This window comes from Mauremys reevesii, linkage group 12 (genome assembly GCF_016161935.1).
Source record: "Mauremys reevesii isolate NIE-2019 linkage group 12, ASM1616193v1, whole genome shotgun sequence".
Taxonomy (NCBI): domain Eukaryota; kingdom Metazoa; phylum Chordata; order Testudines; family Geoemydidae; genus Mauremys; species Mauremys reevesii.
In genome coordinates, this window is record NC_052634.1 from 2,136,692 (window position 1) to 2,149,552 (window position 12,861).

The 12,861-nt window shown below is 58.0% G+C and overlaps 1 protein-coding gene across 1 annotated transcript in view; it reads left to right on the top strand.

The window, feature by feature from the left end:
• PCSK7 (proprotein convertase subtilisin/kexin type 7) overlaps positions 1-12,429 on the top strand; it is a 50,461-nt gene extending 38,032 nt beyond the window's left edge. Inside the window, exons 12-16 of the mRNA XM_039496269.1 lie at positions 4,246-4,402; positions 5,300-5,394; positions 6,266-6,359; positions 7,794-7,911; positions 9,084-12,429. Coding sequence (XP_039352203.1) covers positions 4,246-4,402; positions 5,300-5,394; positions 6,266-6,359; positions 7,794-7,911; positions 9,084-9,503 — 884 coding nt within the window. The 3' untranslated portion in view covers positions 9,504-12,429. The remainder of the gene's footprint in view (positions 1-4,245; positions 4,403-5,299; positions 5,395-6,265; positions 6,360-7,793; positions 7,912-9,083) is intronic.
• Positions 12,430-12,861: the final 432 nt, after the last annotated feature.

Genomic DNA, 12,861 nt, shown 5'->3' on the forward strand with positions numbered 1-12,861 from the left:
TGCCAGAGCAGAGGCCTCAGCGGCTTCGCCTTGGGCATGCTTACGGTGTACTGTGCTGAAGGCAGATTGTGTGCGGCAGCTCCAGATGCCCTCCCAGCCAGAGATCAGACATCAGCCAAGCAGGAGCAGAAACAGTGTGGTGGGAGAGACAGCTAAGGCTGAGCGGGGGGGTCTGGGGCAGGAGAGCCAGCATGGCCCCTGGTGGGAGGGGAGGAACAGCTGTGGCTATAGGGATGACCCCAGTGGGACATGATGGGAGGGCAGCAGGGACAGATTTGCCTCGCACAAGCCCAGGAATTTTAGACAGACTATGAAAGAGTTAAGTGTCCCGCGAAGCCTGATTTTTTTTTCCTTTTCTTTTTGAGCCTGCTGCTGCGTTTGTTTGTCGAGCTGCTTCCCCCCACGCGCGAGGGGTTTAATAAATTGATGTCTTTGGAAGGCAGACAGGCATTAGCGAGCTCTTACGGCAGGGCCCAGCACGGCAGGGGCTGGGCTGCGGCCAGACCTGTTCAGTTGCCTTTGACCATTTTAGGTAATGTTACAGCTCCTGACTTGGCTGGCCTCTGTCAACATAAACAAGGCCCTTCTCCAGAGCTGCTACTAGTGGGAAGGAGAGGCCCAGAAGTAAAGTTGAGCGATGTGGTGCAGCCCAGGGTTGTGGGGCTTGTTTTTCTTCCCATCCCAGGAGCCCCCTCGTCATGGGCTCACTGGCCCGATGTGCTTGTGTGTTTTAGTCTGGCCTTCCTTTCCTGCTCACCAGCCGCCCTCCCCTTTAATTGTGTTTTGTCCTCGTGCATGATGGGAAATGCCTTCGGCCCCCACTGAAATGACTGGCCTTAGCCACAGCTCCCCAGACTCTCCCGTGGGGGGCGAATGTGGGATTAAACCCTTGGCTTGCTCACTGACCCACTGCTCCCGGGAGTTCATCCCATTCGTGAGCCTGGTGGGAGCGGCAGGGCACAGAGGAGCTGCCCTCCTTGTCCATTTCCAGTGCTCGCCAGCAGAGGGTCCCAAAGCACCTCGCGGTCGCCAGTGAATGAACCTTCTCCACCCGCTCTGAATTAGGGACCTGGGGCGCCCCTCTTACAGGCAGTGCCGAGCGACTGACCTGCCAGACAGCTTTGAATCCTGGTGCTGCCTTTGGCTCCCACTCGCACCCTCTGCCGGGCAGGGAGCCCCCTGCTTTGAACCCACTGTGTCAGGCCCGGGCGAGGTGCAGGCTGACTGAATGATTTCCTCCACGGTCACACAAAGGGTGACCCCAGGGGCATCCCATCTCCAAGCCCTAGGCACAGGATAGGTCGCGGGGCAGTGGGCAGAGAAGCTCATCTGAATGGTTTCACAGCCGCTCGCTGTTCGGTAGAGCCCAGCTATTCCGAGGGCTCCCTGAAATGACTTTGATGCGTCAGAGGATTTCCCGTTATACAGGTGTCCCCATTGCAACTCCCCGCTCCACCCCCGGCCATATCCCTTGGGGGTCTCCAGGCCAGGCCTGAGGCACCTTGGCAGGGGCTTGCCTAGTTAATTTTGTGCCATCTCTGCAGAGCGGGAGAGAGGATGGGAGGGCGTCCGTCCCACATCCGTTCTGAGCACTGAATTCACACACCGATGTAAAGCGCAGAGACCTGGCTGCCCACTCCAGGGAAACAGCCTCTAGAGAGACCTTGTAAAACCACAAGTGAGAAACTAACCCTGATCCCAGCAAACAGGAGACAGGGTTGTTTTTTGTTAATGGAGTCAGGTTTGTTCTCAGGCTGTAGGAGCCTTAAAGATCATGACTAGGAGAGAAAAACAAGGCAGCTCTGGCAGCTCTGAGAGCGTTGCCCTAAAAGGAATTCTAAGTTGAAAGTGCAGCAGCAAACGAGATGTTGGGAAATGCCAGAAAAGAGAGATGTGGGGGAAGTATGTCCGAAGGAATGCACGCGGCTCTGCTTTCCGCCCAGGTGCCCTGGGGACTCACCCGGAGACTTAACCCTTCAGCGCAGGCACGAAGGGAGCCTAGAACTGGCCTCTTAGTCACCACACACGGGAGAGGCCTGCTGACTCCATTGCTAAGGAAGGCCATGTGTGAAAGCAGCCAGGAGAGTCCTTAATGCACCCCTGGCCCTGTAGCTTGGGAATGGGCTGAGGAGGCAGACGCTGCCCGCCTGCTTCCTGACTGGGCAGCTGGTAGGGCGGTCGGAGATAGAGGTGGCCACATTGTCTGGCAAATAGTAAATTTGTCAAAAAATGCATGGGGCGGGGGGGTTGCACTGAAACCATTCATAAATTCAGGTCCAGTTGTGCCTGGGAAAAAATGGATTCTCTCTCTCGAAAAGGTCAAGCTGGTTCATTTCAACTCTCTTAAAATGAAACATTGGGATGTTTTGTTTTGAAATTTAACTATATTTATTTAAAAATAAACAACGAAAAAGGATGAAAAATACCTGAAAAGGAAACAACGAAAACCTGAAAATAATTCATTTCTTCTCAGGGTTGGGTGGTGTTTTGTTTTTGTTTCATCTGAGGTGGTTTTGGATGCAAAGTGAAGTGTTGTTGTTTTCCTTTCAGTGAGAAAAGCGAAACATTCAGTTTTGCTTCAAATGAACCAGAATTGGGATTGGATTGGCCCCCAAACTGAACAATCACTTATTCACTCAGCTCTGTTCGCCACCCTTAACTCTGGTTGGAATCTGCTGCTGTCAGATTCTCTAGCTGATTACAGTTTCTCGTTGGTAGCTCCTTTGGGGAGGCAGTATTGACTAGTGGTTGGAACTAGGGTGACGAGATGTCCCGATTTTATAGGGACGGTCCCGATATTTGGGGTTTGTCTTAATTAGGCGCCATTATCCCCCACCCGCTGACCAGACAGCAAATGTGAAAAATCGGGAAGGGGGTGGGGGGTAATAGGAGCCGATATAAGAAAAAGACCCAAAAATCGGGACTGTCCCTATAAAATCGGGACATCTGGTCACCCTAACTGGGAGTCTGGACTCCTGGGTTCTAGTCTCAGCTTCGGTCCTCACACCCTTGCCACTTTAGGCAAGTCACATACCCTCCCAATGCTTCTGGTTCCCAAGCTTTAAATGGGAGTAACGATGCCTCTAGCTCACAGGGAGCTTTTCATAGATTCATAGACTCTAGGACTCGAAGGGACCTCAAGAGGTCATCGAGTCCAGTCCCCTGCCCTCATGGCAGAACCAAATACTGTCTAGACCATCCCTGATAGACATTTATCTAACCTGCTCTTAAATACCTCCAGAGATGGAGATTCCACAACCTCCCTAGGCAATTTATTCCAGTGTTGTGAGACATAGTTCACTGATGTTTGCAAAGGGCTTGGAGGTCCTCGGGCAAAAGGCACCAGCGAGGGGCAAAGGATTATTATTGCAGTTGCTGAAGGTTGAAGGGTTCTCGTTGCAGCCCTGAACCTTCACACCAGCACCTCCTCTCCTGCTCTGGAATTCGCAGTCCCTGAGTCAGGACTGCGTGGAATTTTTGTGGTAAACTGGCCTGTCTGTCACCTTGAACTCAGCCCATCTGTTCCAAATTGCAGAGTGTGTCACGGTGTACCTAGGGCCGGGGCATTTGAATCCCTGTCGGGAAGGGCTGGAGCATTTAGCATGAGCCAGGGCCGGGAGCATGTCACATGCAGCATTTCACTTTGACTGCAAGCTTAGGTGAGCTGCAAGAAGATGCAAGGAGCTCTGACCAGGTATCACCTGTGTATCTGTTTAGGACAAACTTCCTGCATTGGTGGGAAGACAAGCACTGCATTCAGACTACATGAGAAATTCCCAGTGGCGCGCCCACAGCCCAAGCCACACAATCCAGGCATGAAAAGCAAGGCAGCATAGGCACAGCTGAGGCACTGCAAGCCACGGAGCTGGGTGTACAGCCGCCTTCCCCTGATGGCGGGAGGGGGCAGAGAACCCTTTTCCAGGCCTGGCTGTTTTCCCGCAGCTGACATGGGTGGCAAGGGGCTGTTAAGAATGCAAATGAATCAGTGCGTGGGAAGTTGAGACACTGATCGCGGAGCTTGGTGCCAGAGCGCCCGGAATTGGAAACGAGAGCAGCCTTGCTGCATGTACAGGCAGTGGGCAGAGAGTCCGTTTGAGAGGTGTCTAGCATGTGTCCTGCCTACGTGTCGCTCCGTTGTTCCCATGCAGCGCGGGGAGGTCTGGGGGGAGTGGGGAGTGCTCATTGTGTGTGTGTGTGTCCTATTAACCAGCCCGCTGACACCTGCACACCTTTACTCGTTACCAGTCACAGCGGCCGACCTCGCCTTGTCCGGCATGAGGACCTTGGAGCACGTGGCAGTGACCGTCACCATAACCCACCCTCGCCGTGGCAACCTGGAAATCAAACTCCTCTGCCCCAGTGGCATGGTGTCCAGGATTGGGACCACCAGGAGCCTGGACTCGTAAGCAGTGCAGAACTCTGCCAGCGGGAGCCGCAGGAAGGGGTGGGATGGGCTTGAGGGGCAGTGATGGGTGACTTCCCAGGTGCTATAAAGTCAGGGGTCTGGAGGAGAAAGAGGGCTGGGTGGACCACGGGCAGCAAGGGCGTTTCCATGTGGGTCGATGGAGTGAAAGGGGGTAGTTGAAAGCCACGCACGTAATACAAGGATAGCACCGTATTGACTCGGGAGCTTCTGTCCCTGTGTGACCCCACTGCCCGTGTGCTGCTTTTGCTCCATGGGTGGGGAGGGAGAATTTCCCAGGATCTCCCTGACTCCTAGCCCGCTCCTGCCCCGTATTAACACAGACCCGCTGGCCAGGGAGAGCTCCACTCCACGCCCCCAGCGAGTCCGCTGCAGGTGAATCCAGACAGAGCCGCTTCTGTCCACCTCTCGGGGGCAATGCGGGGAGGGGAGGGTGTTCATTAGCTGCAGCTCCCGGGTTCCTGGCCAGTTCTCAGCGCCGCCCTCGGTATGAGCTGTCCCTGGGCTCTGTGTCCCCAGTGGAAGCAGCACACGTAAGCAGGCAGCACTGGGACGAGGCCAATGTCCCTCTCTCACCATCCAGGGTGGAGTGGGGAAGCTCGTATGGCAGCGCCCAGGCCGCCCCTGGCCTGTGGATAGAAGCGTTGCTGTCGCCGTCACCTCTGCTCTTTAATCTCCAGGCTCGTGCCTGTTGGCTCACGTGATGTGCTCTGCACTGAGGCCAGGGACACCCAGCCCCTGCTGCCTTGGCCGCCAGCTCCTGATCTCCTGGCCATCTCGTTGGGACAGAATCTGTTTGCAGACCTGACGCCCAGGCACAAAGTGCCCAGTGGCTTGTTCGCTCCTCACGGGGTATTTTTCTCCTCCCTCTTGCAGAGATCCCAACGGCTTCGCTGACTGGACCTTCTCCACAGTGAGGTGCTGGGGGGAGGAAGCCCAAGGCATGTACAGACTCATCATCAGGGATGTCGGTGAGTCCCTCCCTCTCTGGGAAACGAATGGCCCGCTGTCGACTTTCATTTCTGACTCCTGTGTGTGTCGGGTCCTCGCCCAGTCTCCTCCTGCCCTGCAGGGTGACTCCATTGACTGCTGCTGAATTCCTGGGGGAAAGACCCATTCCCTCTCTGCAGGACAGGTGGGGAGTGCAGGCCCCAGGGCTGGATGTAATCCAGGCAGGTGCTATATTAGCTGGTCTTCTACAGCTCTGCCCCCGCTCCTCTGTCCTTCCACACTGCACCCCTGCGGTTCAGCCCTCTGCAGCCTGCTGACGCACCTCAATCCCAACCCTCCCTGCTGTCCCAGCCCTGTGCACCCCGTCAGCTCTACCGGGGCGGCTCATTCCTGCCCTGCAGCACCTCCTGCTCGTCCAGGCCGGGGCCTCCAGTGCAGACAGAGGCGGCTAACTGCGGGGAGGGGACGTGCTCACTTTGGGCTAGGCTGAGACTAGTGGGGGCTGAGTCCGACCGGTGCCCAGGCCTCCAGAGCAGGATGGCTGGGTTGGCCCCAAGGTCTCTCCCCGCTGGGTCTGGAGCCTGGCAGCACATAGGACTTTTCTGGGCACTGTGCAGTGGGCCTTCCCGGGAGGCGTGATGGGAGCAGTCGTTTATGTGCCACCCAGCTGCTGCTGAGGCCACGTGCCCACCACATGCTCCGGCCCGTAGGATTACAGAACAATGCCAAGAACATTGATTCTTTCCCAGGCTAGGAGGCACAACGGGTTCCCTTCCCCTATTCTGCAGGCAGGGTCGCCATTGCTGTGTCTGCAGGCAGGAATGCTGATTTCTCTGGTACGCTGCAGCAGCCACATGGACCCAGTGGGAAAGTCTCCATTTGCTTTTCCAGGGGATGAGACGCTGAAGACAGGGACGTTGAAGCAGTGGCAGCTGACACTTTACGGCTCTTCATGGACTCCGGCGGAGATGAGGGAACGGCAAAGGTACGGGAGCCTCCTTTCACAAAGGAGCCGTGAGGCCAGGCTGAGGCCGGGCAGCGGGTTTTCGTATGTGAACAGATTTTTGAACAGGTCAGACAGCCCCGGCCCAGGAAGCATCAAATGAGGTAGAGGGAGCCGCATGGAATCCATTTGTAGCCCCGGGGCGTGCTGCTTGGCATTTCTGATGAGGATTGCGGTCACCTAGCTCCCAGGGAGAGAGCCCCAGGGCCCTGTGAGATGAAGGGAAATTCGGGTCTAAAGAGAGGGGGAGTCTGATTTCTTTATCACCTCAGAAATCCGAGCTGCTGCCCTTTGGCTGGCGGCAGTGTCTGTAAGCAGCGCGGAGGCTGCCTGGGGTGCTAAACGTAGAGAAACGTACAGTTGAACCTGGGACCGATTCCTGGTGAGGGGAAGCTGAGGTGGGGTTTGTAGCAGCCTGGAGATGGAGTCAGGCCTCACTGGGCTAGGGTCTGCGGCTGGCCCCATGGAATGATCTGCTGGGGGAACTGGCTGGCTGCGCAAGGGAACTCTGGCTGCTGAATGGAGCCAGCAGATGGTCCGATTCTGCCTGGCAGGTCCAGGGGTGCACAAGGCCCTCACAGACAGCCTGGCTGCCAGGGGCAGGTTGAGGAGCAGCATGGAGGGCTTTAGGCTGGGGGATAGGTGACAAATCACCTATTTTGATCAATTCAAACCACCTTTTCCTTTAACTCTCATGCCGCCTGTCAGACTCGTTACCAAACGGTGCATTCTGGCTGCCGAAGGGGGCACAGATAGTCCCTGGGAGCTGCCACTCCCCACTCTTTAGCCTGTGCTTAGTCCTGAGCGTTGGGGAGATCAAAGCCAGCAAACGCACTGATGGGGGCTGAGCACCTCCCTGCAGGGCTGGTGTCTCTTCTAGGAGCTTAGACCTGAGCAAAATTCGACCCCAAGAGGAAAGGAAACCTGCTTTCCTAACCCACAGGTCAGGGCCTCTGGGATGGTCTCCTGCTTGCTGGTAAAAGCCTGTGTGTCCACACATCCTCTGGTCTCGCATCAGTCCTGCTTGTCTCTTGGTTGTGTATGTGTTACTGGCCCCGTGGCCAGATGGGGCAAACAGGAGCAGGGGATCTGAGAGAGAGACACCCCATCCCATCCTGCTCCAGCCAGCACATGGCAGTGCTGGAGCCAGCAGCCCGCAGCCCTGCACGGCCATTCCCTGCGCTAGCCGAAACAAGGGGGATGCAATCAAAACTCTTCTCCTCAGCCTCGGCCACAAACCACCTGCCCTGCCCGGGCTCTCTCCCACTCTGACTGCCCCTCCCCAGGCAGGCCCAGGGGAGCCCGCCTGCTGGGACCATTCCTTCTCTAGTGCTGCGTTCCTCGGCCCTCTTCCTGGCTGCTTCGCCTCTGGGGGCCTGTCTGGGGCAGTTTACTGGATGTGTGTCTTGGCTTCAGGCTGCTGGAGGACGCCATGAGTGGCCAGTACTTGAGCAGTGGTGAGTCCCTGCCGTGCCCTCCAGGGCTGGAGATCTCCGAGGAGGAGCCGTACACCATCACAGCCAACACCCTCAAGGTAAAACCTGCAGGGCCTGCGCAGGGAGTGCCCCAGGGGGAGCTGATTGGGGGCTGGATGGCTCAAGGGGGCAGCGGTGGGATCTGGAGCGTATCCCCGTCAGCAGCAAGCCAGAGTACTTAATACGTGACTGCTGGTTGCTGGAATGAGTTGGGGGGCAGGACGTGTCTCAGCCCGGTCCCCACCGTACACGGACCCACACGACAAGAGCCATGAACACACCATTGGCATGAACTGCCTGGCCCCCGCTGCCCATCTCAGCAGAAGGCCAAGGGCTGGCTAGGCCTGGGACCCCGAACTCCTCTCTCCCCAGGGGGAGGGTCCCTGCGGCTGGCGCTCGCTATGTTGCCTTCTAAGTGGGGATGGCGCGAAGGCCTGTGGGGCAGGACTAAACGCACTGGAAGTTCCCATCGCCCCTGCTTGCTGGTGCTGAACCGGCTGGCCAGCAGGGGCTGGGAGCAAAGCCGGGCTGGCAGGCCAGGGACTATCCACACAGGGACAGTCACTGCGAACGCTGCCCTGGTCCGGCCCTTTGGGCATCCGCCTCCTCCCAGGGCCTAGTGGGCAAATCCTACACAGCAGCTGCTTTCGCCCTGTCCATTCAGCGTCCTCCCAAGGGCTCTGCTTTCCAGTGCCACGCAGCGGGGAGAGGGGTTTCCCGCATGCCTGAGGTTTCTCTCCCCCCCCCCCCCGACATTAACACTCACACAGGCCCTGCTTCGCAGCCCCCACCCTACTGGGCGAGTTTGGAAGGTGACTCCCTGGCGAGCTCCCGCGTGCTGTTCCTTCGCTGGCTTGAGCGATTGCTGCCCAGAGAGACAAGGATCTTCCCCAGGTCCCGTCCTGGAGCCCAGCCACTCCACTGAGCTCAGGCTGCTCCTCGGCTAAACCAGGCGCCCCTGAGAGGAAGGGAGCCAGCTGGCCCGATGCAGGTTACACAAGCTATCTGCACTCCTCCTTCGCAGCAAACACAAGGCCTTGAAGTAGGTGTGGGCATGTCTGAGGCCCGTCCTTGGACTCTCCCCCCCTCAGGCCAGCTGGCATGGCGACCAGCATGGCACTCAGCTTCCACTGGGGTGGAGAGGGTAGAAGAGACTAGCTCCTGGGTTTCGATAGGAGGCTTTGGTTTCTAATGGGGTTTTCTCCTTCTCTTTTCCCCTCCCCCTCCCCAGATGCTCATGTTGCTGGGATGCTTTGCTGTCTTCTGGACTATCTACTACATGCTGGAGGTTTACCTGTCCAGAAAAAATGTGGTCTTCAATCTGACGTGCAACAGCTTCCCTGCCTGCAGGTGGTACCCCAGGGCGGGGCGGCAGAAGAACATGGAGAATGGGATGGATCTGGAGTCCATCCCGCTCAATGCGGGGAAGGACATGGAAGACGTGGAGATGGAGTCGGAGCATCCACTGCCCAGCCCGGAAGCCCCAGAGAACTTAGGGGAAGAGGGAAGCTGGAGTCCCCAGGATCCCAAACCTCACAGCAATGGCCGAACCACAGGCTTGCACGAAGCAATCCATTCGGGCTCAGGGTATCTCGGCCGGGACCTGGCCTCCGAACTCCTCTCAGCAGACAGGGAGCAGCAGACGTGCTAGCGGGAGCTGGGAGCTCGGGATGCTGGCTGATATTGGGTACTGTCCTTCCCTGGGTGCAGGGTGGGGAGACGTTCCAACCCCCCACAGAGCCACCGCTGACTTGGGGGGCGCTGGCGGTGGATGTGGCTCGGGTCGCACAGGCCCACGGCTGAGAGGAGGGACCAGTGTCTTGCACTCGACATTCCCCATCGCAAAGGCGCCTGTCCCTGCCATTTCTAAACAAAACAAGCCTTAACTCATTTCATAACCGAGTCTGTCCAGGGGCAAAACTCACGGCTTCCCTCCTTCCTCAGCCCTAGGCCCTGCACTCCTGCTCCCTGCCCGTGAGCACCCGGCATCCGCTGAACTGAGCTTCCTTTCGTCTGCCGGGGTGCCCGCCCGCCCGGGGCCGGCCTGGCTGCTGGTGGAGGAGCCTGGGCTCCCCTGCGGGGGCGGCAGGGTGGCACTCAGCGAGTCGAAGCGCTGGCTTGGGGCTGGCTTTGCAGTGGCGCTCTCAGGTGTTGAAGAGGGAAACCGGAAGGTTTCCATGCAGGCAGCCCCCAGACCCTATGGCTGGTGCCCTCCCTGTCGTGCGTTCTGCAGGCAGGGCGCAGCCCTGGGGGAAAGGCGGAGATGGTGGAAGGCCCCCCAGGAATTCTCTCGGGGGGGGGGGGGGATTAGCCTAGGGAGAGCCCCAGCCTGACTCCCCCCAGCAGTTTGACCCCAGTGAGAGCCCTGGGAGAGTGGCCAGCCCTTACTGTTGGATTACCTGCAGCCACACCCCGCGGCTGCGGTACTCGGATGCTGGGGTGGCTCATGCAGGGTGATTCTGCAGCGGGTTCTGGACCTGGTGACTCTGGCTCACGTTCGGGGGTTACGCCCAGGAGTGGTTGCGTGTAGTGCAGGTGCCCCCAGACTTTGCCCAGGCCCCTTGCCAGGAGCCCTGGGGCTGTCCCAACCTGCATTAGTGGAGGGGACTGTCACCCCCTTCGTGACAGACCTGCAGGGACTAAGGGCCCAGCCCTTCAGCCAGCTGGATCACGGCCTGGCCACACGCTGTATTCGACACAAGGGTGGCACTGCCAGGCTGCCCTGTCTGGCCGCCCCCAAGTTGATGTCTGTACAGTCCCTTCGGCCTTGTAGCGTTAGTTACTTCACTGAGTTGGGGCTGGATTTTCTGAGATGCCTCCCCCAGAGGGGAGTCCAGCCACTGAGCTGGTCCCTCGGCATGCCCCATCTGTCTCTTGTCCTCAGCCCGGGCGCTGTGCCAGCTGGCTTGGGCAGCTCGCTCGGGGTGGGTTTGGTACCCAATGCACTTCATGCCTCCCAGAGCTCAACCCGAGGGGCGACACCCAGGCTCTGCGAATGCTCCAGAGCTATTGGGGACCTCGAGAAATCACTGGGCGAGTCGGGGCGTGCCCGCCTGTAACCAGCAGGCTGGGAAGGTGAGAGCTAGGCTGTCCCTTTCCAGAGCCCCTGGGAGCTCGGGCACTGGCAGGAGTCAGGTAGGTGCATGGGCTCCTGCCCCCGTGCAGTCATGGTCTTGCACAGGCGTGTGCTGGGCAATCTCTGAAATTCCTGGGAGCCCTTGGCCTGTTAGCGGGGCGGGGGTGGGGGGCAGAGTGAGGCTTCATGCAGAGTCACCTGCCCCGGGAGAAGTGTCGTGCCCCGGCTGTGACTTCCCCAGCCCTGCACATGGCTGTGTTAGCTGGAGGGCAGCAGGGGCCCTGTGAGCTCAGGGTGCACTGGCCAGCCAGCTGTCTGTCTTTGCCTTCTATCCCGTTGGCTTTGTTCCTGTTTTCATGGCACAGGGGCAGGGGGAAGCTCTCACAGCGACCCACCGGGGCCCTGCTCAGCCACCAACAGCCACAGTTTGGCTTGTAGTGTTCGTCATTCTGTCCTCCCCCTCATCTACCTGAGGCATTGCAGCTTCTGCTGGACAAGTCTCTGCTTGGGACAGAGGCAGGGGGACCTGGAGTGTGGCTAAGCCTGCTGCTTAAAGCAGTGGTTCTCCCTGGGAGGAGACCCTAACTGGCCATTAAGGCATCCTGGGTGAAGGCATCCTGCATCGCGAGAAGGCCCTTTACATAGTGTGTAGCCACTTGGTTGACTGTGGTAGCCAACATGAAATCTAGTGGCCTTGCTTGGCTGTCTGGAGCCTTCATTCACCCTTCCTCAGCCAGCTGCCTTACCCAGCCATCCCTGTTTTCTGGGCTCTGCCTGCTGGCAGCAGCGGTCTCAGCCCATTGCGCATGTTTCACCTCCGGATCGCTTAGTAGTTGGCTAATGTTAGCCCGGTAGACCAAACGTTGACGAAAAAATCTGTTTGCCCATTTCCAACAGCAGTAATTGCACCTTTTTCTCCCTGCTGTTCCCTCTGGCCACCACGCTCACCCCAGCCTCTCACAAACTAGCCATTGTCCGGCTAGAGGACAGTAAAGGGCCTGGTTTGTCTTGGGCCTGGTGTGCACATTGAGGCCTGGCACAGGGCATTCACAGCCAACACAACTGGTTGGCCCAGCGAGTGCAGTGAGAAGGTGCCTTTCCCCTGGTCTAGGTCCGATAGCATGTCTGTGTCAGATTCCCAGGACAGGGCCCAGCTGCTTGAGGGGAGGCCATCAGAGGACCCCGACTCCAGCAATACACTGCATGGCTGGATGAGCGTGTTACGGTGCCCGTGTGTCTCCAGCCATGGCCCGCTCTGCTGCTTAGCACAGTGCTCCTCTGTCAGCGACACTGAGGGAGCAGATTTTAAATCCTGCATGGGTTCTCCATGTGAGCATTTTAAACGTTACATTGGGGTTAACGGGTTGGGGGTTTTAGTTGTTTTTGCAACAATCCATCACAGACATTGGGAGCTTTTCTTTTTCTAGAGATTTGGGGTTTTATTTTTGAAACAGCAAAGGCCTTTTTGTGCAGCTTTCCAAAATAAAGTCTTTAAAAACCAGACTGGTAGCTGAAATCTCTCTCTGCGCCAGTTGGCTGCTTGTTAAACTGCTCTGAGCGCTCCAACCGCTCCCCACAGCAGAAGAGCAAGATAACCAGGCACTCGCCAGCAGGCAGGGTGGTGGGGAGCATAGTTTTGACCAACTTAATCCTCTCAGGGCGGCAGGGCCTGATTTTCAGGGGTGCTGAGCACCCGCAGAGCCAGGGGACATCCCTAGGAGTGTGTTCAGGACCTCTGAGGCTCACACCCAGCCTGCATGGGTGGCTCTGACGGTTAGCAGATGGCAGGCAGGGCACCCCAAGAGGCTAGCAGAGCCATGTCAGTAGGCATGCATCGCTCGCCGTGCAGTTAAAATGGCCATTGGCATGGCTAATTCCTACTTAGAACCAAACAGCTGGCAGACAGCTGGTTACTTCCCACAGCTGGCTGTTT